Source organism: Chelonia mydas, chromosome 1, assembly GCF_015237465.2.
Source record: "Chelonia mydas isolate rCheMyd1 chromosome 1, rCheMyd1.pri.v2, whole genome shotgun sequence".
In the NCBI taxonomy this organism is placed as follows: domain Eukaryota; kingdom Metazoa; phylum Chordata; order Testudines; family Cheloniidae; genus Chelonia; species Chelonia mydas.
The window spans coordinates 45437258-45465166 of record NC_057849.1 but is presented as its reverse complement, the minus strand read 5'-3'; the positions used below and the strand labels follow the sequence as shown (position 1 = coordinate 45465166).

Genomic DNA, 27909 nt, shown 5'->3' with positions numbered 1-27909 from the left:
GCTTACATGGTGAAACACAGTGGGATCTACAGAATCACAATGTATCTTTGCTTTGTCATATATTATCAAATATTTTATGGATCAAAAATTTAAGAAATATTATTTCTAAGATGAAGATTCCTGAATGTAAAAAGGATTATTTGGATTTTTGCAACTGAATATAACCGAGCTTGGTCTATCCATGCTGTATTTCTTTTGAAGATGGACCCTAGCATTTTCATTTTGGGGTACCAAAGTTTGCCCAACTTTCAAGCAGATAGACATTTGGAAGATAGTCAGGGGATGCACTAATTCAGCATATACCTAGCTACCATCGACAGGCTCCTGTCCCTGGCCACTGGCCTTATGTTCTGGATCTGTGCTCATCAACAGTGGAGACCTCAATGGAAGAGATTGCAGGTTCCTTGCACTGCTGCACTGAGTGGACTTTCTACTACCAAAGGGAGATGGTATATCCAGGGCTAAATCAAGTCACAGGATTAATAAACTATCGTAGTCTACTCTTATTTAGGGTATGTAGAGATCTGTATGTATATGCAGAATATAACTTTCAAAAGAGCTGAATATAAAATAGCAAAAGCAGTATCATTTAGACCCATTCACTCAGTTACTGTTGTCTTTGCTGCCATTTTGCTCTGCCAAGTTGAAGCAACCAGTAACTAAGAAAACTCTCTCAAACGCCTCTTGGAAATGTTCACTCAAAAATCCAGGGACATGAGAGTAATGCTAACGTCAGAGATAATTAAATGGGAGAGCCAGGTTGTGAAAAAGAATTTCCAGAACAAAAAAAAAAATGGAAGAGCTGTAGAGGGTAACAAAGAAGACTAACAACCAATTGCAGGCTCACAAAACAGCAATGGAAGAGATCAAGGACTTTTCAGTTGCAGTGATCAAAATTAAGAGGAAAGCAGGACTCAGCAAAACTAGGCCACAGCCAAGAACATCTCTTGTATTTCTGAGTGGGCAAGGAAGACCCAGCTTTTGATTCACTTTGTGTTTAACACTGTTCCTCAGTTCCTTGACATATCCTCCCACAGAGGTGCTACAGGAATCAAAATAGAAGCACAATGCAAAATACTGGACTAGGGACTGTTGGTCTCTGTAACCCTAAGATCTAACAGGGACACTATGTTTGAAGGATAGAATCTTCTTCTTCCTGACACACTTCATGGAAGCCAAAAGGTTAAAAAAGACAGGATAGCTAATGTGTGGATGTCTTCCACCCAGTTCAGGTCCAGCTAGGATAGTGAAGAAATATCTGTTGCCTTTTCTAGGGTACATCCTTGGAAACCACACTGCTTAAAAAAACAAACACCCCTCCCCCCAATTGATTTGTATGTGTTGTAAAGTAGAACAGTAATTACACTTCTTTTTACAGTATAGGTTTAATTGTGTAAGTAAGATTTTTGTGATGTATGAGATATAAGTATGTTTTGGACAAATACTGATTGGGTTACAGTGTGTTCCTTTATGGTGTGAACACATTTAATTTTACATTTATAAAATTATTTTATAATTGCAATTTTTTTCACAGTTATCTGGCTCATTACCATACATGGCATGCAGTGGTACATTAGCACAAAACCTATTATTATTTTAAACATTTTATTGATTCATTTTTACCTCTTTTACACTTTTTAGCATAGCTCTTCTTAACTTGCCGACAGGCTCCTCCTCCCCCCAACAACCAGAACACAAGGAAACCAGATGTAGTGGAAATTACGTTTTAATTCAGACGGGAAATGTATACGGTACTAGGGTGACAGAGTATCATTTCTTCAGTAGCTGTCAGTGACATATACATTCTTGTGTTTTCATTTCTCTATTTCATGGAAACTTTTCTCTTTGGAGGCAAGTTATTATGGTCCAGACCCTGCAGCGCTTCCTCATCTGAGTACTTCATACTCGCAAGAAGTTAGTAGCTCCATTAACATCAGTGGAGCTATTCTTGTAACAGGACTGAGCCCTCAGTGTGTAAACCTGAAGGGTATTTTTGATATCCTTTTAATAAACAATGCAAAAATTCTCGTATTATCAGGTGAAGCTAATGGGTTTATAAACATACTTTGGTTTTTAACTGAATAAATTGTATGGTTTTCATGGAATGGTCACATGTTCAATTTCCATAAGCAAATTACTGTATATAGCCAAGAACACTGATGGTCCAAAGCCACATGGTGATTGGCTAGTTGGCCTTTTTTGGTTATGTCTGTCACAGCCATTTACCAACTCCCAGTCCCATCTGGGACTTCAGCACACACACAATACTCTAGGTCCCTGGATCAAGGTGCAGAAAGGGACTGGTTAATATGGGGGACAAAAATAAGGAATCCAGTGAGGATGGAATATGAATGGCAGCAGTTATGGGGGTATGGAGAGTAAGTGTCTAAAGAAGAAAAAGTCACTCTTTAAATCCTTCCACCAACTGGCAAGTTACTATTTCTTGTTTGCAGTGTTGTTGTAGCTGTGTCGGTCCCAGGATATTAGAGAGAGAAGGTGGGTGAGGTAATATCTTTTATTTGACTATTTTTTGCTGGTGAAAGAGACAAAATGTTGAGCTATTTCAGGACTGGTTGGTGGCCCTTTCTGCCACGTTTAACCTACTTTCCAAACAAGGAACTTTTCAGCAGTCCAAATGTTTATAAATTAAAGTGAATTGAAAATAGCTGTCAAGCCATAGAGTGCTGCTGGAAGAGCACTGACAGCAACAGGGCTTCATGTGGGCACAGGAGTCTACATGCACAGAGCTCATTGCGGTATCGGGGCCCATGCGTCCAACATGCTCCCACTGTAGCCAAGAGAAGTTTTGCCATTTATTTGAATAGGAGCATGATATGCACTCAACTCCCACAAGGAAAATAACAGTATGGTAGTTTGAGAAATGTACTTTATAATATTTAAGATGCAGAATCACAGGGACTGAAGGACAAGTATCTTAGCAAGGTGAAAGGTAAATGAAAGTTTGGATAAAAAGAACATCAGATTGGAAATAAGGTGTACATTTTTAACAGTGAGGGTAATTAACCATTGGAACAAATGACCAAGGCTCGGGGTGGATTCTCTATCACAGGCAATGTTTAAATCCAGATTGGATGTTTTGCTAAAAGATCTGCACCAGGAATTATTGTGGGGAAGTTCTATGGCCCTTGTTATACAGGAGGTCAGACTAGATGAGCACAATAATCCCTTCTGGCCTAGGAATCTATGTATTTGTCCAAGAGTTCTGAAAGAATTTAAGAAAGAAGTGGCTGAGCTGATCACAAAGGCATACATTTGCTCATGAAAATCAGCTACTGTTACCAGAGCTATGGCAAATCCTATATAGGTGGAAATATTGGAAAGAGAGGCAGAAAAATGGAAATCTAATTAATAGATACAAAATAATCCAACACATAAATTCATTCAATGGGAAAAAGAAACCTGGACAGCATAAATGATGAAACAGGAATAGGAGTGACAAACAGCAAATTAGATACACATTTGTAATGCAAGATGACAGCAAAAAAAGCCAATAAGAGTTTCAGGAGCATATGCAGTGGTATCACAAGAGAAACACTACTGATCTTTGTGTCATCATTATTCTCATTGTCCCAGAGAGGGAAACTGAGGCACAGAGAGGCAAAGTGACTTGCCCATGGATTCACAGTGAGTCAATGGCAGAGCAGACAAAGGATCCAGGTGTCCTGGCACCAAGCCAGGTGTACAATTGAAAAAAAAATTTAGAAAACGGGTGCCACTGACAAAAGAATATAATGCAAATCCCAAAATGGGATCACTTATCTAAAATCCCTATGAATCTGGCTATGATTAAGCTTATACGTGACCATTAACCAGCCTTTTCTAACTAAGGAAGGTACAACAGTAAAAAGGAATAATTTTACCGAGAAATAAAAATTGATGAAATCTATTCCCAGGGTGCTAAGAAAAGGTAAAGGCTCAGTAGGTGGAGGCCAAACTCTTGCAAATGGTGATCAGGAAGAGGAGACTGATAATGAGTTAGAAGTGGTGCCATAGGATGGGGAGGTGAAGGAGTACATTCCTCTTCCCCCACAGCTATTGACTAGCTGATGATACACAACGGAGGATGAGAAGAAATTTTAGGAAGATTGAAAACTGATTGGTGAGCAGAGCTTTGATATACTTGTTACGGTGTGACAGTCATTTTCTCTGAGTAGGTGTTGTGGGGAGGGCTGAAAATGGTGTTCCTGAAGTAGGCTGGACGGGAGCTGTTGCTTCTCCTTCATGTATCCTAAGGAGAGATCTTTTAGATTCAGGCCTAGATGAAGGCACAATGGATTGGACAAACTGGAGATGTTTATTATCAGAACAGCCAAGAGAGATTTGTTACTTTGTTTATCAGACTGATGTAGTATCTCTTCAAGAATGGGATAGTAAAGTCCAACAGAATAGGCAAGAAGATGAATGCACTTGCTGAATATTTATTGCTGCTGCACTTAGTTTATTTGTCCTGGCTCCAAAAATAACATTTCTTGTTTCTTCAGAAATTACAGTGCTAATCTGGAATTTTCCTTCAGCCTTGGGGATCCTTCCAAAAAAGGATAATAGTTTAAGACTGATATCTTTGAATAAAAACCAGAGGATGATTGACATAGAGCTGTTAACCAAAAACACCAATGTGAAAGAGAAAATTAGAAATGGATCTGGTTTCCAGGTTTTAAATCAATATTCTGGTGATGTAATATTTATATTATTGTAGTGTCCAGAGGCCCTGTTGTTCAAGATGCTGCCCAGAAGAATTTACAGTCGATGAGCATGTCTACTCAGTTTGTGCACCTATTTAACTAGTTTTTAGTAATTTGTGTAATCAGTGATTTAGTTAATTTGGTGCATAAATTTTGCATAGACGAGGCTTAAGAAAGCATTTACAAGTAATTTTTGTTAAGAAAAATGGAATGCAAATCCTTAGCTTGTAATTAGAGAGAGAACTAGTTAAACTAGTTGTGAGCTGTGAAACTACCCATAAATTCAAATACATCAAAGGAATGCATATATATTCAATACACATTGCTCTGTCTGAAGCAAATCCCATAAAGGAAATATGCAAAGGGAATTTGATTATAGGGTGTAAGGAATAGTTTGCATGTTACATAAACAACTTAATTCAAAGAGGTCAAAGTTAGCATGGGGAAAAACGTAATAGGTGAAATCCTGGACCCACTAAAACTGAGGGCAAAACTCCCATTCACTGCAAAGGGGCTAGGGTTTTCCCCAATGTGTCAGCCTGAGAGTAAGTGGGTGTATCTTTCAATGACTGTTGTGCCTGCTTTCTCTAGGGCTGAATTTAGCCCATAGTGTGTAAGACAGTCCAAGTAGGTTTTACTTGCATGCTAAAGGAGTGCAAAGATGTAAATTGATGATGAAGTGGGTTTTAGCCCATGAAAGCTTATGCCCAAATAAATTTGTTAATCTCTAAGGTGCCACAAGGACTCCTCATTGTTTTTACCAAATAAAAAGGATACCACATTATTGGATTTATTTTGACACCCATTCAGGAAAGGGAGCTGAATTATATCTGTTCAGACTCCAAGTTCAGCACTTCAGAAGCTTCAAAAGGGAGTTCATGCTTACCAGACCTAACTTGTACTGTTCATGAAGGTGAGATGCTTATCTAAGACTTTTATCATTTCTTGTCTTCACAATCTGAACCATCATTTGTTCTATCAAATTTGTGACTTGGGAGTCCTCCTGTACAGAATTACATGTATGCTAGCTTGTTTTCGTTATTTATTGTTTTATGTTCTGAACCTTGTTGCGTGTACAGATCTGTGACTGCAGCGAAATAGTCTCACATTGAACAGCATGGACCAAATCCTGCTGAGAATTCAATGGATAGGTTGGTGCAGGAAGAAGATGGAGGAAGGAAGCCTTCCTTCTGCCTCAATACCGCCAAGAAGCAGGGCAGGATCTCCACCTAGTGGTAAGAGACGGTACTGCCACTAGTTCCACCAGTACACCAAGGAATTGGGGAAGATCTTCAGCAAAAATGCTGTGGATGCAGACTGCTGCTTTTATGAAGCAGTAATAAGGTGCATCCACCTGCCTCTCTATCCCCACCACCAAAGAAACTGTGAGCTAATCTTCTCTGCAATTGGAGGATGGCTCTGCATATATAGTTGAGTAAGCCCTACTCCCTTGCTTTCCCTCTTCTTTGCTTCTCCCAGTAGTAAAGGGTAAAGTAGGGAAGTAAGATGAAGCAGAGTGAAGTTTGCATAGCCAAAGAGCTAGGAGATAGACCATACATTTTCTAGAAGCTGGGCATTTTGTTTCAGGTATAATCTAAGTGTCTGGGGAAGGTCTCACAGAGCTAAAATAGCGAGAGGCACCAAGAGCACTGAGAAGACTTGACAATATATTGCCTAGTCTAGAATGAATGTCCCAAATAATATGTGTTATGTGGAGACTGGTCCCAACGGAAAAAAAGCCTAAGCAAATGCAAAGAATTATTTTGGTTGAAAGAAAATAAATGAAGTTTCAATACACTGTTTCGAGGAATGAAACTGCCAATCTTTTTGTTTGGTTTCAGAGTTTAATTCTGTTTTGGTTCAGGACACAGCAGCCTATTGATTCAGTAGCATAGGCTCCTCAGATGATATTACCGCATGCGCTCCGCTTTTCACTGGCTTCCTGTTAAATCCTGATTCAGATTCAAAGTTTCAGTACTCCTCTGCAAAGCTCTCCATGGGATTGTTCCAATTTACCTCAAGGACTACTTCACTCTATGGGCTTGTCTACATTTCAAAAGTTGATCATGTTTGAACATGATTATAATCAATTGAGTTAAATGACATAGTGTTGCCCATGACAGACTTGTCAGTGTACACCAAAAATAATCATGCTCGCTGTCATGTCAACTAACCATGATTAATTATCATGATTTAAACCCTGGGGTTACTGCAGTGCTAAACATGATTTGTCTTGGCCTACAGTGATTGGCGAAGTTTTGGTCAGCACCATCATACTCATGTCATCTAACCTGATTATTTACAATAATGTTCAAACACAATATAATTCTGTAATGTAGAAAAAATCCTAATATGAAGGTATCCTTGGAGACAGATATATTCCTCTGGAACAACGGAGCTATTTAAATAACATTACATTGATGGGTGTGGTATAAGAACCAAGAGAGATGGGTAGTTAAATGGATCTGAGAAGAAAATTCAAAGGAGCCACACACAAGCACGGCCATGCATTGGTGGAGAGAGGGGGCGTTAGAGGTATATTGCCCCCGGGGAAGCATATGCACTGAACTATTAATGATATCATGTGCACTGCTCTCTGAAGCTGGGCGGCTACACTGGCTTGAGTTTAAGACAAGGGGGCAATGGACCCTTCCTCACCATCGCTCTGGGTGGCTTGCACCTCGAGAGACAGTAGGAGGAGCAGTCCCTGTGCTCAGAATACAGAGCCAATAATAGTACCTGGCCATTCGGTAGGAGACCATATCAGTACTGCCAACTCAAAAGATCAAAAAGAATGAGCCAGACCACCTCATGAGATCAAAACTCATGAATCAGGTCTCAAAAGATCATGAGATTGGCTGCACAAATTATTTTGGGGAAGTTCTATGGTCTGTGTGATCATCTAGTCTGACCTGTAGTACAACAGTCCCTTCTGGCCTTGGAATCTATGAATCTATGAATAACTGGGTTATCAGTATAGCCAACTCTGGTAGGATATTTGGTATTTTTCTTAAAGCCCCAGCCTGACTCCTGATTTTTGAATGTTTGAGGTTGCCAGTACTATGTCATTACTGGAAAAGTTTGAAACTTCCCACCCATCTATTTTCACTGCACACCTATTAGTTTTCAAAGTAACTAGAGTGTAACTAAGCTGCACGAGTCTTTGCCTCCCACGTATACTTCCATTAAGTGTGTTACTGGACCAAAGACTTTTTTTGGCAATTCCCTGTAACCACCTTCCTCTAACTTCTCTGCTTCTGTACTCTTTATGGGTGCAGGTTGTGCTGGAAAGAATGTTTAGTGTAATTCCAGTCTATAGGTAGGCTTATGTAGGCAGCCTTGAAAGAGTGTCCGCATTACTAAGAGGATCCATATTAATCTACATACAGCAAAACTACATTTTAAAATGTTACTTAGGTTGCAAGGTCAAGCACTGAAAAGTTAGAAAATGCCACATCTAGGGTGGCCCATGCAGCCTTAATTCAGCCCCCTGGTGCATTCACCCTGTGCGCTGAATGGGGCAAGTGTCCTATGGGAAAAATATTATGTGGTCATGACTGCACCATAGTGTATCTGTGACAGGGTTCTTTTCTTTTCTTTTATCTGCTCCTCCTCCCCTGCTACAGCTGGTTGGGCAGCTCCCAGGTGTCCCCAGTCCAGTGACTGCTGCTGCTTTGGCAGTGGTGTGAGCCTGGCACTTTAGAATGTTTGTGTGTTCTGTTATTATTTTGGCAAGCTTCCAGTTTTTTCCTGAAGGACACAAGCAAGAGATGGGAAAGGGCAATTTTTAATAGTTTATGCCTCAGCAAAAGATAAATAGAATTTCATGGGACAAAGAAAAGGCACTTTGTTAACCCGAGGGCATTCCCCCTGCTGACTATCAAAGCCTGTTGCAAACAATGACAATTATAGAGCTTCTCAAAGAAAGGTCACCAATGGCCCATCTAGCCCGTATCCTGTCTTCAGACAGTGGCCAATGTTAGATGCTGCAGAGGGAATGAACAGACCAGGGCAATTATTGATTGAGCCATCCCCTGTTGTCCACTCCCAGCTTTTGATAGTCAGATGCTAGGGGCACCCCGAGCATGAGGTTGCGTCTCTGATCATCCTGGCTAATAGCCGTTGATGGACCTATCCTCCATGAACTTACCTAGTTCTTTTTTTAAACCAGTTATAGTTCTGGCCTTCACAACATCCCCTGGCAATGAGTTCCTCAGTTTGACTATGTGAAGAAGTACTTCCTTGTGTTTGATTTAAATCTGCTTCTTATTAGTTTCATTGGGTGACCTCTGGTTCTTGTGTTATATAAAGGAGTAAATAGCACTTCCCTATTCACTTTCTCCACATCATTCATCATTTTACAGATCTCTATCATATCCCCTTTTTGTTATCTCTTTTCTAAACTGAACGGCCTCAGTCTTTTTAATCCTTCTTTATATGGAAGCTGTTCCATACCCTTAATCATTTTTTGTTGTCCTTCTCTGTACCTATTCCAAATCTAAGATACCTTTTTGAGATGTGTTGACCAGAACTGCATGCAGTATTCCAGTGTGGGTGTACTATGGATTTATATAGTGTCATTAAGCTATTTTACTGTCTTATTAACTATCCATTTCCTAATGGTTCCTAACATTCTGTTAGCTTTTTTGGCCACTGCTGTATATTGAGTGGATATTTTCAGAGAACTATCCACAGTGATTCCAAGACCTTTTTCTTGAGTGGTAACAGATAATTTAGACTCCATCATTTTGTAGATATATTGTTGGGGTTATGTTTTCCAATGTGCATTATTTTGCATTTATCAACAATAAGTTTCATCTGCCATTTTGTTACCCAGTCATCCAGTTTTGCCAGCTCCCTCTGTAATTCCTTGCAATCTGCTTTGTACTTAACTATTCTGAGTAATTTTGTATCCTCTCCAAATTTTGCCACCACACTATTTACCCCTTTTCCCAGATCATTTATGAATATGTTGAACAGCATTGGTCCCAGTACAGATACCTGGGGGACACCACTATTTACCGCTCTCCATTCTGAAAACTGACCATTTATTCATACCCTTTGTTTCCTGTCTTTCAAGCAGTTACTGATCCATAAGAGGACCTTCCCCCTTATCTCAAGACAGCTTACTTTGCTTAAGAGCATTTGGTGAGGGACCTTGTCAAAGGCTTTCTGAAAGTACACTAGAGATCCACTGAATTACCCTTCTCCACATGTTTGTTGACCCTCTCAAAGAATGTTAATAGTTTTGTGAGGCATGATTTCCCTTTACAAAAGCCGTGTTGATTCTTCCCCAACATGTCACGTTCATCTATATATCTGATAATTCTGTTCTTTACTACAGTTTCAACCAGTTTGCCTAGTACTGAAGTTAGTTTTACTGGCCTGTAATTGCCAGGATAGCCTCTGGAGCCTTTTTAAAAAATTGGTATAATGTTAGCTATCCTCCAGTCATCTGGTACAGACTCTGATTTGAGCGATAGTTTACATATCACAGTTAGTAGTTCTGCAATTTTATATTTGAGTTCTTTCAGAACTCTTGGGTGAATACCATCTGCTCCTGGTAAGAATTCTTTATAATGGAAAATGTTAGATAATTTAAATATAGGAGTCACCACCACCACCACCACCTATAATATATTGAAAACAGCAAAAACAATCGCTGCATGCTAGCAACTGATAAAGAAAGTAAAATAGAGAAGTCTTGTGTCCTAAGACCTTGAATAATAATTTATGGTCAATGAACCAGAAACAGTGTGCTATTCCTGAAATTCACATTCAATAAGTAATTCCTAACATTAAACTTAAGGCTGCTTTATCTGTGTATGACATTACAGTTTTTGTCAGGTGGCATAGTGTGTAGACTCTAAAAAGAAAAGGAGTACTTGTGGCACCTTAGAGACTAACCAGTTTATTTGAGCATGAGCTTTCGTGAGCTACAGCTCACTTCATCGGATGCATAGCATATCGTGCACGAAAGCTCATGCTCAAATAAACTGGTTAGTCTCTAAGGTGCCACAAGTACTCCTTTTCTTTTTACGAATGCAGACTAACATGGCTGTTACTCTGAAACCTGTGTAGACTCTGGGATTCGAAGTGCCAGATGACCGTCTGTGAGATCATGGCTGTCACATCAAAGGCACTTTATTTATTATTATTATTTTATTGACAAGAATCTATACAAACACTCAGATTTACAAGGCAGTACCATCTTCTGGCAAATGTATGTCAAACCTAACTCGATAAAATTCTTCTCTCTGCTACCACTGAAAAAAACAAATCCTATGTTTCAGGGGCAAGATCTGATGTCACTTTATAATCCACAATCTCTGTTTTAGTTACATATAAACATAAGGTGCATTCCTCTCACTTTGAATAGGAACATTAGTGTAAATGATGAATTCTCTGTAACTTGAAGTCTTTAAACCATGATTTGAGGTCTTCAGTAACTCAGCCAGAGGTTAGGGGTCTATTTCAGGAGTGGGTAGGTGAGGTTCTGTGGCCTGCAATGTGCAGGAAATCAGACTAAATGATCAGTGTTCCCTTCTGACCTATGAGTCTCTGAAGCTATTACCCCTTCATTCTCTAGAAAGCTTGAGTTTCATGGCTGTTCTTTCTGGATGTGACACTGGTGTAGTTTGCAAACTTCAGAATGACTTTCTCTGGGAATATAATAATTTTTCCTCTGTTACTTTAGCTAAACCTACTCCTGGTTTGAAAATAAAAGCTAACATATAATTCTAGTGGATCAACAATCTGCTTAATGCTTAACTAGCAGAAAAGTAGCTTCTCAATTCAATATCTGCTGCAAAAAGCGGGGTCTTTGCCCTGGATATTAGCAGTTTAATTTGCTACCTGGTACTTGACTTTTAGAAGCATTTTCCCAGGTATGTACTTTAAGAACCACATTGCACGATTGCAATTTAAATGTTGGGTGAAGTCTTGACCGCACTGAAATTAATGAAAGTTTTACCATGGACTTCAATGAGACCAGGATTTCACCCTCTGCATTTATTCTTACACAGTTTTGAATGGAAATGAATAAATAAATAACACAGGCATAGCTTCTGGGACAGTGTTTTATTTCCATTCTGTTCTTTATACCATTACAATTCAGCTTTACCAGGTATGATTATCCTTACTCAGGATTCTTTACACAAAGTTCCAGATGAGTGTTTTCTCTCTCTACAGTTCCTACTCTGGGATATTGGGAGTGTGAATGACTAGCGGAAAGCGATCATTATCCGGTATTGTAGTTGCCACATACCACAATGCCAAACTACGAACAGTGTAGGCAAACTAGGAGTGAAGAAGAGAGTTGGAGGAAAGTTGAAAATGTGATTGCAAGCGTTATTTCCTGCCTTGTATCCACCTCAGCACCTTCATTTTCTTTCCATGTTCCAGACTTTGTAGAAAGCTGTTGGCTGCCTTTTCACATGTATAGGCTATGTTTCTTCTCATCTCAAAACAACTTCATTTACTCCCCATTGATTTCAAGGTCCAGTTCAAAATTGCCTTCCTTATTTTTTTTAAATCTTTTTGGACTTGCTCCTGCCTATTCTACTTCACAGACCTGGTCTGTCTCTGCTCATCTAGCATTTGGTTTCCCCCTGTCTCTGCTTCAATTCGGGCCATTGTATACCTCCATTTCTGTGTAAATCTCAGCTGAAAGTATTTTCTCCATTGCTTAAATCCAGTTTACAATGCTGCCAACGGCACCGTGGGTCCGAGCCCGCATGCAGAAGGGGCTGCAGCACCCCACTCCACCTGAGCTCCACCCTGAGGCCCCTCCTCAGGTCGGTCTCTTCCTCCCAAGGCCCCACCCTTGCTCCTACTCTTCCCCCTGAGCCCCCACTCACTGCTCGCTCCTCTCTGCTCTGTCTCCTCTTCCCTCTGCTTGCTGTTCTCCACCCCCACCCCCACCCTACCCCCACCCCCATGTGAGTGGCAGGCAGGCAGAGTGTGGGTGAAGCAGGGGGCAGGGCCATGATCTGGGTGTCAGGGTCCACAAAAGATTAAGCCAGCCCTGCTTAAATCTCTAAATATTTGCTATTATTCAAGGGGCTATACCCTACCAGCGTTTATTGCTGTGAGCAAACTCTTCAAAGTCAAGGGATGAATTTGGCTCAGCCTTAGAAGGTGAATGGCCATTGTTTGGATTAAACAGCTGAACCAAGAAAGTGATTAGAAGGATGGATGGGTTGAGCATTTGGGGTCAGATTCCCAGCTAGTATAAACTGGTGTAGCTCCCTTGAAGTCAATGAAGTAATGTTGGTTTATGTTGAGGATCCAGCTTTAGGTCTGTAAGGAGGATCCCTGATATGAAATGAAAAGAAAGAACATGCAAAAAACAAGTGCAGAGCAAGGATGATAGAGAGGAATTTTGTGGAAACTGCCAATGAGAGATCCTGAAATAGCAAAGCACCTGAGGAAGTTGTACAGGTATCACATTTCCAAGATAGATGGACATAGGTTATCACATGAGGTTACCAGCATGACCAAACAGAATTTATAAACACGTAAATGAAAATGACAAAGGAGAAAAAAATTATAAATTCCCATCAATGCCTTATCTAAACCAGTGGTTCTCAGAGATATGTGTACCCCACAGGGTATGCAGAGGTAGGGTTACCGGACAACAAGTGTGAAAAATCAGGACAGGGTGGGGGGTAATAGGTGACTATATAAGAAAAAGCCCCAAATATCAGGACTGTCTCAGGGGGTACACCAACTCCTCTAGATATTTGCCTAGTTTTACAACAGGATACATAAAAAGCAATACTGCTGTTAGTACAAACTAAAATTTCATACAGACAATGACTTGTTTGTCCTGCTCTGTATACTAAACACGGAAATGTAGGTACAATGTTTCTATTTGAATCGATTTATAATTTTATGGTAAAAATGAGAAAGGAAGCCATTTTTCAGTAATAGTGTGCTGTGACACTTCTGTATTTTTATGTCTGGTTTTGTAAGCACATAGTTCTTAAGTGAGGTGAAATTGGGGTATGCAAGACAAATCAGACTCCTGAAAGGGGTACATAGTCTGGAAAGGTTGAGAACCACTGATCTAATCTGTTTTTGACTATCTGCAATTCTGGTGCCTCCATCACCTGCCTTGATTTTCTGGTTCACTGCTCAGTTATTCTTACTGTGACTATTTTCCTCATATCGAGCCTAAATTTTTCCTTCTTTATCTTTAGACTCTTGCTTCAAGTCCCACCACCTTAAGAATCAATGTAAACAATGTGGCCGAAGCTTTTAAAGTATTTTGAAAGAACAGCTCTATGATGTTATTTTGGGATCCCATGCTTATTTATACAGTTGAAGGCCGACTTGAGAAGCTTATCAAAATCACACACAGATCACTCCTCTGAGTTAGTTCCTTATTTTTACTTCTCTTTTTCTTGTTTCTGTGCATGCTTAGGTCTTGGGTTACTGTATTACACCTATAGGGCTAGATTGTGGTTTTTTAAAGCCATGACCGGGCATGGGGGGCGAGTGCGGAGCTACACCACACCAGCAAGAGCACGAAAGAGATTGTACCTCACAGCAAGCAGAATCTTTCCCATGCTGCTCCTTGGGCACATGGAGAGTATAATTTGCTCGATCCATTGGGATGAATCAGGATGTTAACCCTTACTGCCATTGCCAGACTCTACGGGCCACTGTGAGGTTGAGGAGGAGAAAACCAGGGCCTTACCTCCTTCTCACCATTCCCTGCCCTCTTTCCAGCATCCGGAACCCAGGAAAAGCAGAAGCAACGGTCCCTTTACTCCCCAGAGTGCAGGGAGCACAGGGACAGCTACTGGGAGAGGCTGTGTAAGTAGGGGAAGCTTCTTGCTCTCCCCTCTGCCTTGGCATGGCTGCCCAGGGGTTGCTCACAGACTGGGACATAATGTTGCTTATGATCATTTTATCCTATCTTGAAGATTATAAGTAGAAATGTAAGTCATAAAGAGTAAGGAAATTCCTCACTTTCTATGTAGGGCTAAGTACTGCCCTGGCTAGTGCAGCAGGAATGAGAATTGCTGGGCAGGATTCTATGGGTGAGCTGGGAGTGGGATGAGGACATGTATGGGGCTGCACTTTGCTGCTGCTCTGAGCAGGAGCACCCTGGGTTCCTGGGTGACAGACAAAGCATCTTGGTGACAACAGGCAAGTTGGAACATTAGCTGGCAGCTGAGAGATTCTGACCTGATGCTGCTGAGGCATACGCAGCATGACCCTTTAAGAGATTCTGACACATAAGAGAACTAGAAGATGTGGCACATGATCCATAGGAGGCAGTCAGGCAGCCACCCAGTTCGCAAGTATAAAATCAGATTGTGCAAGTGCAGGTAAGTACATGGACTTTTGCCTCTCTATATAGGTTTTGTTGCATCCTGTTTTCATTAAAATCATGATTATCCCCATCCCTATGTAGAAACATGACAGTATTTGTTTTCCATTTTGGTTTTGCAGTTCTTGCTATTACAGCAATGACTTTCACTTCTGCCACAAGACAACATATATCGGAGATTACATGCATGTTAATCAACCAGCAGAGTAAAGATTCAAGAACACTGGAGTCATCAGAATTTCCGGAGGTAAGCTAACAGTGAATGAATAGCCAACCACAAAAAATAAAATAAAATAAAATAAAAATTTCTTATCCGAGATTAGGAAAAATATTAGTAGCGAAAGAAGCTTTGAAATCCATGCTGAGTTTAATATTTTTGAACTAGAAATAAGATAAATATCTAAAATGTAACTTTTGATCATTACTATGAGATTGTCTCACATAATTTGGCCTAAATTATTCACCTCTGAGTATATTTTGAACTGTATAAAGAAAAGGAAGTGTACAGTTATAAAGACAAATAATTTGGACAGGGACTACGGCATCAAAGATCGATGTATGAATCAAAGCTCAATTTTCCCTTCCAGTGCTGAGTTATTGGAGGGCTTGAAGGTCAACAACAGACCCTGTGCAACTGAAACCTATTATTTCTTTTAGAGACTTAATTACAGAGACAATCCTATACACTCTTTTAATTCTTGGACAAATAAATGGATAGTTCTGCCACACCCAGAAGTACACAAACAAGAAGGTCCATGATTTTCCAGTGCTGGGTACCAAAAACGGAACACTCAAAATTGCAGCAACATGTCCTTCTGAATGCGAGAACATGAAGAATGTCCACCTCCTCCTGTCACAGGAAAATCAGATAGCACACAGTTTTATGAAGATTACCAAGGGTTTCTCTGGGATGGTAATCCAATTTCTGTAATTGTATGTTCTCAACTGTATACATGGTGCTTTCTACAATATCCCATCGGTATTCATGTTCTGCTGCTTATGTCACATACTTTTCCACATCAGTCAGCTAATTGTTAATGTGATAATCCCATTTAGTAAATTCAAGTCTTGTAGGGCTAGACTGTGCCATTTTATTTTGCTGAGCAGAATAAGGAGGTTTCTCTAGCTACTCCCCACTGGCAAATGGGCAGGGAAGTGGAAGAGATGGACAGGCATTTGGATGGAAACTTGGCTTCGCCCCCTGTTCCCCTCCATCCCTCACTGGGAACAGGAACTGGTCAGGTACAATGGAAGGACATAACATGCACCCTTCCATGTGCTGCACTGAGTTATTTACTTTCACACACACTCCACCCCACCCCACCCCAAGCAGAAAGAAATCTTAGGGCTGCTCTTAGAATGGAGTAGTTACATGCCACCCTTTTACTCAGGCTGAGCCTAAAGGCTCAACTATTCTTCACTGGCTTTCTGAACTAGTGTAGAATATTTGTTTTTCCATTTGAGGTACTCCTTTAGTCAGGGCTTAATTTGTGCTGGGGCTTCCCAAGACTGAGCCCCAGCACCTCCAGGCTTGGCAGTTTGTAGCCCCGGCACCTCTGGGCTTGCCACGTCAGTTATGAATGTAAAAAAATTGCTTGAGCCCTGGCACCTTTCCCGATAGACAAAAGTGAGTAAATGCATGATAAGGAAGGTCATAGTGTATAGTCTGTTCCTTGGTACAGTACAAAGCGTGGAACAGAACTCCAGCAATATACAGAATGACACACAGCATGGTGCTAAGAGATTTCCTTGCCTTGGGTTTGCAGTAGAGGCCTGAAGGAAAAGGATGGTCGTGCAGTGCTTTTATCCATGGAAATACCTAAAGGTAGGTGAAATCTGGAGTGAAAGCTTGAGTGATGTGTGATCTTAGCCCTGGGCTACAGTACAAAGTAAGGTCCAAGTAAGCCACCTTGTGTTGACCTAGTTGTTGTGCATGTGTCTACACTTCAATTTGTCTCCCACCGATGTAAGTGCCACGTTACAGCAATGCGGTAACACCACCTTCCCCAGAAGCACTGAGCCATGGTTGATGTACTGAGGATGGCGTAGAACGAATGTAGACACTGTGTTACCTGTGTGGATCCTAACAGTCCTCAGTAGCTTTCCCACACTGCCTGACGCTGACCGCTCCAGCCACAATTGTGAACTTTACTGCCCCGGGGTCACGGAGACCATAAGGCCCCCATCCCTTTAAAACTCTGTGAATTTTTTTAAATGCTTTCTCCTGGTGGTCCAGCACGGCAAGCACACCTAGTAGCTCTTCATTGTTGTGCGTAACTGCCCAGCTGGCCATTCTGGCTACACATGTCAGACGTGCTCTTGCCTAGAGTAGACAGGAGGTATTGGATCTCCTAGGCCTGTGGGGAAAAGAGGCTTTGCAAGCACAGCTACAGAAACATGGACATGTGTGAGCAGATTGCACAGGAGATGCTGGAGAAGGGGTATGACAGGGATCAGCAGCAGTGCCACATGAAAGCCAAGGAACTGTGTCAGGCATATCAGAAGTCCAGGGAGACCAACAGTCAATCTGATGCCGAGACACAGACCTACCACTTTTACAAAGAGCTGCATGCTATACTTGGCAGAGACCCCACTACTGCCCCACACACCACCATGAATACCTCCAAGGAGCCCAAGTCACAGGCCCCTGGCATGAACAGTGAGGACAAGGAGGAGGTGGAGGAGGAAGAGGAGTATGGGGGACGTGCAACCGGCGAGTCCAGCTATGCTGCGAGCCAGGACCTGTTTGAGACTCTGTACCGCAGTCCAGTCAGTCCTAGCAGTCGAGCTTGGGCGAGCCTGATGCAAAGGCAGATCCTCGGGTAGGTGTGTACATTTATTTCCCATTACGGTGGTGGTACCCACAACTTAACAGGACACAGCTATCAACTTTTCATGACTTTACGTGTACTAGAAGAGGTAGCAGTACAACTGAGAGAGGCAGCGCGTGACTCTTGCATTTGGGGAGGGGGGGCACAAGTGCCAGAAGCTCCCTAGAAGTGGGATTGGCCCCACTCACCACTCCACCCCGAGACCCCGCTCACACTCCATCCTTGCTTTGCTCTGAGGCCCTGCTCCTGCTTGGCCTCTTCCCCAGAGCCCCTGCCCCCTACTCCGCCTCTTCCTGCCCCCATTCCGCCTCTTCCCTCAGGGCCCCACCCCCACTCTGCCTCTTTCCTCGAGGTCCCCTTCCCCCACCTGCTGCTCACTTCTCTCCGGCCCCTCCTAGAGCCCCCTGCTGCTTGTTCCTTTCTGCCCTCTCTTGCCTTAAGGGCAAGTGACAGGGAGAGAGGCAAAGCAAGGGTGGGAAGAGGCGGAGGGTGGGTGAGGCCTTGAGGGGAAGAGGTGCATCATGGGAGGGCCATGGGGGAAGAGACTGAGTGGGAGCGGGGCCTCGGGGCAGAGTGCAGGATGGGCCACAGTCCAGATGCCTGTGGCCCTCCACTTCTCAGGAATTTCTAGCGGCACTCCAAAGGTGGCAGACTGATGCACCTCCAAAGGGGGTGCTTCTTATACCGGCATTTCTTCCAAGCCTCTATACCCACCACTCACGGGTAGCATGTTATCTGCTTTTTATTCCCCTCCAGAGTTAAGCCAGGGGGCGGTGTGTGTGCATGTGGAGCAGTTTGTTTAGGTACAGAGAGATGTCCCTTGATTCTCCTGAGAGATCTCGATGAAACTTTCATGGAGGTACTCTGCAGTCCTCTGCCAAAGGTTTCCAGGGATGGCAGCCTTATTTCTTCCTCCCCGATAGGACACTTTCCTACACCAGTCAGCGATAACCTCAGCAGGCACCATTGCAATACACAGGCTAGCGGAAAATGGGCAGCAGCTGTGCTCTCTGTGCCTTTGTTACCCTCAGGGGTGAGATATCAGCTAAAATCACCACCGCCTGTGGAAAATGGCAGCAGTATTCAGTGCCAGTGCCCTGTACTCATAGTTTCACTCAATCAAGCAATTCCCTCTTCATTTCCCTCACCCTTGGTGGACCACAGTCACCATGGGTGGTGCTGTGCGTGGTGCTGTGCACAAGCAATCCCAAGCAGAAGTGTCAATAAGCCTGTCTTGTTTAAAGCTTTAGGGGAGCAAGGGAAGGGAGTTCTGAATCTTAACTTTCAGTTTACATTGTGACTGTACTGACAGTGGTACCTCTTTTATCTGCAGCTGCTGCCATTGTGGCCTTGAGGAATTCCCCACACACATCCGCAGAATGATTGAGCCAGATAAGGAGAAAGAAGGGGACTTGGGATGACATGTTCAGTGAGATCCTGCAAGCCAATGCTGCATCAGACTGTGAGCAAAAGGCCTGGAGGGTGAACATGGCAGACAGCCTGAGGAAGGAAAGTGTGGACAGGAGAAAGGCCCAGGAGTCCCAGCATGAAAAGGAGAGGGAGATGCACCAGGACATAATGGGGCTTCTCCAGCAGCAAAGACAGATGCTGCAGGCTCTTGTGGACCTACAGGTTCAAAAATCACAGGCTTGACTCCCTTCGCAGCCCATGAAAAACTCCATTACAGCACCTCCCTACAGCCCCCTCAACTTTCCATGTGGCTTCACGGGCTGCTGCCCTACCCCTAGCATGCCTTCCAGCGGGACATGAAGGACAACCACCGCTTCACATACACTGACCTGTGAAAGCCACAGTTGCTGTATGTGTAGGTAAAATGCTCATGAATGTTCATTCCCTTTTTAAGTTCTGTTCCATTATTTTATTAAGTTTTTAATGTATTTGCTTTTACATTGCACAGATTTTGCTTTGCCCTGGTTTTGTTACTGAATAAAATTATATTATCTGGAAAATAATTCATCTTTATTAGTGCTCAACGTATGCTGCTGAGCACCCAGCAGTTTTGAAAGCACCCACTTCCTTGTTACTGTACAGTGTGACCCAACTCATAGGATCAGTGATAAACACAGTATATTAATCAGTGTACTGTCAAATTAATGGGTGCATTGTCAGTGTTATATTCACAGATGTACATCAAGCACCACACAGTTCCTAACAGGCCCCAAACCATAAGGGCCAGGTAGTGCACAATACACCACAATGTATTACTGTGGCTCACTGTTAAACTGGTCTTTCAAAGCCGCCCTGATCTATATAGCTCCGCGTTGAGCTCTTCTAATAGCCCTCGCGTCTTTCTGTTCAAACTCAGCAGACAGCTGTTCCACCTCTGCCCTCCACTCTGGTGGCAACTTTCCCCCCTTTGCTTCATAAATATTATGCAGGTCACATCAGGCAGCTATAACCATTGGGATGTTTTTTTCCCTGAGATCCAATCTTGTGAGTAAACAACACTAGTGTCCCTTCAGTCTACCAAAAGCTCATTCAATTGTCATTCTGCACCTGCTGAGCTGGTAGTTGAATTGTTCTTTGGTGCTGTCAAGGTGGCCATTGTACCAGGGGAGCGAGGTGCAGGCTGAATTCCCCAAGATCACTATTTGCATTTCAATATTGCCAGTTGTAATCTGTTGGTTGGGAAAGAAAGTTTCTGCTTGTAGCTTTCTAAATAGTCCTGTATTCTTAAAGATGCAAGCATCATGCACCATCTCTGACCAGCCAACACTGATGTCAGTGAAGCATCCTTGGTGATCCACCAGTGCTTGCATAACCATAGAAAAGTAGCCCTTTCTGTTGATGTATTCTGTGGCAAGGTGGTCTGGTACAAAAAATATGTGTCACCTATTGCTCCATTACGGTTTGGGAACCCCATTACTACAAATCCATCCACTATGTTTTGAACATTGTCAGGAGTTACAGTCCTGCATAGCAGAAGAAGATTGAATGAACCTCCACACTTGCATGACAATGGCCCCCATAGTGGATTTTCCAACTCAAAATGATTTCTCACTGACCAGTAGCAATCTGGCACTGCAAGTTTCCACAGTGTGATCACCACTTGCTTCTCCACTGTCAGTGCAGCTCTCATGCAGGTGTTCATGCGCTGGAAGGCTGGGGCGAGCTTGGCACACAGGTCTGGGAATGTAGCCTTGCACATCCGGAAGTTCTGCAGCCACTGCTCGTCATCCAAAACCTGCATCACAATGCGATCCCACCAGTCAGTGCTCATTTCTTGGGCCCTGAAGCCCAAGATTCCACAATCTACAGCTGCTTCATGAACACCACCAATAACCTTGAATTGGCTCTCGCTCTGTGTCCTCCACGAAATCGTCATGTTCCATGCTGATTCTGTTCCTTTTACGGCTCTGCAAATACTGAAGGATCATGCATCTTGTGCGTTCAATGCTTATGACAATACTGCAGAGCTGTGCAGGCTCCATGCTTCCATCAGAGATGAAGGACAGCGAGGAGGGCTATGCGGGTTCATCGGACTTTTTAAAAAAGACACAAAAATTATGGGCTATAGATGACATTATGTGATGCAGACAGTTGCATGCTGGGAAGTCGACCCTTTGCTCGCAGTTAGCCCTGCACAACTCATTTCTGCCCCACCGTGCATTGCCAAAATACCCCAAAAGAGTGCACTGGTTGGTGGCAGTTTGCACACTGGGATACCTGCCCATGGTGCACTGCACTGTGCATCAACACAAGCACTCCTGGTGAATGTGCCCAGCATTATACAAGGATCCAAGTGTGCACACACATGACTGATAAGCTCTGGCAGCTTTATGCCAATGTGACTTGTGTCAACCAAAGCTTGTAGTGTAGACATGGCCTTAATCATTAGGAGAAAGTAGCACATTACTGACTGAACTGCTACTAACTATGCTGTCAGCCCAGAAAGTAAAACTTGTTAGTATAGCACAGATCTTCCTGCATTTGTTCTTTCGGCAGAATTAAACATATTTGATGACTAGGTATCAGAGCTAAATTGTAGAGGGAAACAAGAATGAAAGTATAGTATTAAGATTACTTTTGTTTATAATTACTATGCATAGGTATGTGTTATCAATAGGTGTAGGCATATTTTTAATAGAGTGAAGTGTATTTTAATAGGTAAGCTTCCTTTTAAATGTTTAAATCTGAAAAACCCAGTTACCACAATTAGACATAGCAATCTGTTTTATTGCAATGCAGATGCCTAGTATTTCGGAAGATCTTGGTTGTGATTTGAGTTCTCAAAGCACAGAGAATGTCTATGAAACAGCAAAAAGTGTGGAAGTTGACGTGTTTGGAGACATTGAATTAAAAGTGATCATGAATATTTCAGAGACCATTTCATGCCTTTGGGTCTTCAAAGAGAACCAAGCTGACTGCAAACCCTCATTGGATTCACAAAACCGGTAGGTAAAGGGCTGTACTGAATCAAAAAACCTAAATGGGATACCTCCATTAGAGCATGCAAATGGGATATTTTCCATATGAGAGAGCTTATTTATCATTTCTTTTTACATTACTTGTTATATTCCTAAACCTATCTATCTTAATTATTATCATCACTAAACTGCATGTTAATTATAGCTGTTTATACAAATATGCACCAGGAAAGCAATGAACTCTGGCTTTATAGTTTACAATATAGTGATTCTTTGCATTTGTATAGCACGTTACATCTGAGGATCACAACAGACTTTACAAACATTCATCAATTCAAGCATCACAGTGCTCAAGTCAAAGAAACCAAGGCATAAAAAGGTTAATGCAATGCCTTGCCCAAGGTTACACTGCAGATCAGCATCAGAGCCAGAATACCACCCTAATTCTCTTGACTGTGTTCTAGCCACAAGTCCATACTTCCACCCAGAGAGTTGAGAATAGCTGGGGTAGGACCAGAGGCCTAGTGTAGATGATTCCCTTGCAGGGTGAAACCCATGGGATGGCCTCTTGGTGAGGAAATCTCCATGGGAATCCTGTTGCGTGGGCTCTGATTCAGGAAAGTACTTGAGCACACACTAGTCTATCCTGTTCAGGACAGTACTTAAGCAGAACTGTGAATCCCACTTGGGACGAGTGCTTAAGTGCAGTCCTGAATAGGGATGATTTACATGAATCAGGGCCATTGTCTATGAAAGCACTTTGGAGATTTAATGTACTACATGTGTGTTAAGTACCACTAGCCTAGAATTCTGGTTGCCAATGGGTTAAGTGTAATGCCAGTGTATTCTTCAGCCCACTCCCCTCTATTTCAGGGGTTCTCAACCTTTTCCTTTCTGAGCCCCCCGCCCCCCCCATATGCTATAAAAACTCCACAGCCCACCTGTGCCACAATAGTTGTTTTTCTGCATATAAAAGCCAGGGCCTGCATTAGGGGGTAGCAAGCAGGGCAATTGCACGGGGCCCCATCTCCCAGGGGGGCCCCCAAAGCTAAGTTGCTCAGGCTTCAGCTTTAGCCCCGGGTGGCGGGGCTGAGGACAGTGTGGCTTTGGCTTTCTGCCCTGGACCCGAATGAATCTAATACCAGCCCTGCTTGGCAGACTCCCTGAAACTTGCTCAAAGCCCCCCAGGGGGCCTTGGACCCCTGGCTGAGAGCTGCTGCTCCATCTGACATGAATGTTCTCTAATGTATTTTCTGTTTTACAGACATGTTGTTTCGCTGGCCTTTTCAAAAATAAAAGAAACTCAAGCTGGAAAATACACCCTTGCAGTGCATAGTGAAAACAATAACTGCACAATAATGTTTACAGTTCTCATAAGAAGTAAGTATGTGTCAAACCTAGGGAATCAGTCTATCCATAGCGTGAGAAGGGGGAGGCTGAAGCCTGTATATGACCAAACCCTCTTTAAGCAGTGAAATTCTGTCAATTCTACACTCCATGAGACTTCTCCCTTCCTCAATTGCCTCTCCTCCCTCTCTTTCAGTTCTTGTATTGTGGGCTATTTTTCTTGTCACTTATTTCATGTATGGCTGCCTTGTTTCCCTTGGTTCATTGTGAAGGTTAAAACGGTTCTGAGTCACTACGTGTTGTTAAAGATGACATGCAAAAGATTATTTTTAAATGGGGCTTGTGCTCATTTCTCATTCTTTGTTATGTATTACGCACATGCGTGCACTCCCACACACACACACACAAACCCCAAACAAACAAACTATATTAAAAGAACATTATTAAGATTGCAAAATCAAGCACTCAAAAGTTAGGAAATGCCAGTCTGAAAGTTGCCTGTATAACCTTAATTTGCCCCCCTTGTGCAAATGCACTATGTACAGTCCTTAATTACATGATCCCCTATTTTTCTATAGGTCCCCTTCCTCATTCAGTACCCAAGATGGATAGTGCTCACTTAATGAACCGCTATTCAGTATTTGTTATTCTCATTGTAAAAATGGCCCCAGGCTTTATTTATACTATTCAAATGCTGCTCTGAATATAGAATTACTAATTTCCTCATGGGCTTTTCTGTCTTCACTATAGTATCTGAGTGAGTAACAAATGTTAATTTATTTTCACAACACCCCTGTGAGTTGGGGGAGTATTATCCGCATTTCACAGACAGGGAACTGAGGCACAGAAAGATCGAGATTAAAAGCATCCACTAATTTTGGGTGCCTAATTTGAGAAATTTACAACCTGATTTTTCAGGGTTCTCAACATTACATGGTGCTTTACATGTTCAAAACATAGCTCCCACTGATTTCAGTTGCAGCTGTGAGTGCTCCACATTTCTGCAAGTCAGATCCCAGGCTCTCAAGACGTGTTATACCAATAAAATAAAAAAATAAAAACCAGCAGGATCTTATTAAAGGGGAAAAGGCACATTTATTGTGAATACAGAAAGAATCATAGTAAGCAGTTAGTTATAGCTATAACATTCCATTCAATCTCACATTTATTCACACATTCATTCATACACACAAACACACACACACATAGATTCTGCAAGGTTGTTATCATAGTTACCAGCCTTAGAGTTGCTCATGCCAAGCCACTGGCCAGGTGGCCTGGACATGAGGAGGGAGCAGGGCCTTGTCAGATGCACATCTGATGCTCCTGGAAGTTGGTATGCAGAATCAGACCCCAACGTTCTCACTTTCTAGAGTCCATTTTATAGGAATTTCTTCCTATGCCAGTTTATGGGAATTGCTTCATCATGCTGTTGCTGAATCAATCAGCAGATAGCACATTCCTGATGGCTCCGTGCTGCCAGATGTTATCTTGTTCTTTGGTTCTCCCATTCTTGAGGCTGTTGGGTGGATTCCAATCTGCCCTCCGGGGGTCCTCTGGTTATTTCCACTTGACGCCTTCTTCAGCCGATGGACACTGGATTCTTAGGCTGGCACCTCCCTGATCATTCAGTTATTATCCACACCAAGCATCCATCCACATACATCCTCTATCTCTATTTTAATCACAATTGTTAACAAAGCGAGATGAATATAACAAAGGGCGGGGAGTCTCTGGGTGCTGTTTCTGTTGTTACAGAGTATTGCTTTGAGTCTCTCTCTGTGTGAGTAGTTGTTGTTACAAAGAATTGCTTTGAGAACAGACTCTGTCTTAGAATGTACTAACACAATTAGCAGCTTGCAAGTTTCACACATAGAGGGAGAGAAACAGTACCAAAACCCAAGAGACCTCTTAATTAGTAATACCCTGGAATTTAAACTATGGGGAATCAGACTCATTTGTGATTTTAATACAGAACTTCTTTAATATGATCCAACAGATGGGCACCCAGAAACACACAGTTTAGTGACCACCTGTGAAAAGTTTGGTTTAAATGACTTGCCCCAGTCTCACCAGGCTCCTTGTCTCAGTCTACTCCTTTCCCTACTCCCTGGGTGGGCTCTTGGCCCCCTTTGTATTCAGGTCAGATTCTTTCCTCCTCTGTGCTTCCTGGGTGCAGCAGAGAATTAGAGAGACAGGTTCCCGGCTCTCATTTTCAGTACTCTCAGCACCTGGCAGGAGCCATTATAGGGAAAGAGTGGCTTCACCCCTGTAACCCTGGCCTGCAGCATGCTCAGTCACTCTGTGAGGATGGTCCATGTGCACTCGCAAGGAACTGTGAGAGGCTGAAGCGTGCTCAGTGAAGACAGAATCTTCAGAGATTTTAACTGTAAACTGTAGTCTCCACTCAGCTTGTGTGAACTGGGATTTTTCACAGGGTTATAACTTGGCCAAATATAGGTAGATTTTCACAGGAGTGGCAAAAGGCAGACCCCTGGCACACCCACCAAATTTCAAGTCCAGGCTCCCAGGCCTCGGGGCACTAAAGCTTTTTTTTAAAAAGTCACTTTTTAACAAAAATGGACAAACCCCCAGTGTAGAGTTCACTGGCCTCGTTCTTAGAAATGACCGAACTGTTCGGGCTGAAATAAAAAAAATCAGCCTGGGGCAGAATTCTCCCATCGACATAAAAAGCTCTCCCGCCAACATAGCGTTGTGCGCACTAGCGCTTATGTCTGCGTAATTCACGTTGCTCAGAAGGGTGGAATATTCCCAGCCCTGAGCGACATACGCTTTGCCAGCATAGGCAGTAGTGTAGACATAGCCTTACAAGCAACAGGATCTTATAATCGGTAGTGTCAGGCACCCTTTATAATAGGTGGCACTAACTGCTCTGTCTACAAGAAAGAGGATCTAATAGGTTTTGCTGTTGTTTTTAAGATTTTTTTTCTGCTTGATTTTTTGTCATAGAAATAGCAGGAATATCAACTCCATTCTTCCCTAGTTTTGTTGTCAGACTTTTGTTGTAATTTCACTTGTTCTCCAGTCATCAGAGTTTTCCACGCTAAACAGAACTTACCTTTCCAATATTAAAATCATGCAGCTAAAAAAACATTTTAAAAACCATCCAGGCCTTCTGTACAGATTATAAAGACACAAGCGAACAACAACAAAATGCACGAGCCCAATTTTTCCCTTTGCACATTGCCTTTAAGATAACTAAAGTACGAATCACGAGCAACAGTCAGTCTTCTCGTCAGAAAAGTTAATTTCATAATCACAGTTGAATTTAAAACAAAATCCGTGTTTTCAGTTTTAAGTGAAGTCAATATCAGTTTCTGCAATAAACTTTCAAGCATAGTCCAAATTGGGAAGCTGGTGGGCTCAGGGGATTGGTAATGGTTTATGGAACTTTACATTTCTAGGTTACAGATTTATGGTGGTGAAGTCATTAATGACTGAAAGTCATTATCATTTGTTGCTTTTCCACTGTGTATATGAAATGAGTTGGTGAGAAGTGGCACTCTCCATGCAGTCTCAGTCGATTCTTCAAGGGTTTCAGGAAAATAGACTCAGGAGCTGATTTTCAGAGGTACGAGGACTCATAACTCCAGTTGAAGTGAATGAAAGCTAAAGGTGTTCAACACCTCTGAAAATCAGGCCCCAGATTACTCTCTGATTCCTACAGGCAATTCCTTGAAGTCAGGGAGGTGACACATATACCAGGTCAAGGTTGAAGAGCTTATACAAACGAGGACCTTAGACAAACAGTTCTTCACTTTCCTCAAGCGTTAAAACCACTTGAAAAAATATTATAACAAACAAAGTGACGTAATATATTATGAACTGAGCAAAACAATTTGGCCTAATGTTGTTAACAGCCTAAATATGTGGTATGGCAAAGCTCAAATATCCAAAGACCAAATTTTGTTCTTGAATGCCTGCGCATTGCTCTCATTGAAGTTATTGCTGTTGTTGGGAGTATAGGTATCCGAGGATAGATTTTTTGCCTTCTGGTTTCTTCTTGTACTTTGTTTATGCGTAATACGATCAGCCATCTCAGTCTGACACGTGCTGTCATTTTTCTGCTCCTAACAAGAAAAGTTGACTGGCTATTGCTTACATATATGTCTAAATCAGGTCTAAATCAGTTTTGGATTCTTATGTCAGGAAGTCTGTCAAGATTATTTAAAGTGACAGACTGGTTTGTTTTATAAATCCATAACTCAGACACAAAGCATATAGCCTCCCAGTTCACAAGTGTTCAAAGTGTCCTACACATTAGAAAGATGGATAAT

At 42.3% G+C, this 27909-nt stretch overlaps 1 protein-coding gene across 11 annotated transcripts in view; it reads left to right on the top strand.

Annotated features, from left to right (window-relative positions):
• The window catches only part of FLT3 (fms related receptor tyrosine kinase 3), an 89759-nt gene that overhangs the window by 16776 nt on the left and 45074 nt on the right, over window positions 1–27909 (top strand). For 3 of the 11 annotated variants that reach the window (XM_037891594.2, XM_037891595.2, XM_027820340.3), the window contains exons 2-4: window positions 15168–15292; window positions 22086–22291; window positions 23529–23644. In XM_037891594.2, the coding sequence (XP_037747522.1) occupies window positions 15185–15292; window positions 22086–22291; window positions 23529–23644 (430 nt within the window). In that variant the 5' untranslated portion in view covers window positions 15168–15184. Of the gene's footprint in view, window positions 1–12876; window positions 14081–15002; window positions 15044–15163; window positions 15293–15702; window positions 15959–16811; window positions 17868–19209; window positions 19706–22085; window positions 22292–23528; window positions 23645–27909 lie in introns of those variants that run through there. The other 8 variants (XM_037891624.1, XM_037891607.1, XM_037891617.2 and 5 more) reach the window with 8 other exon arrangements.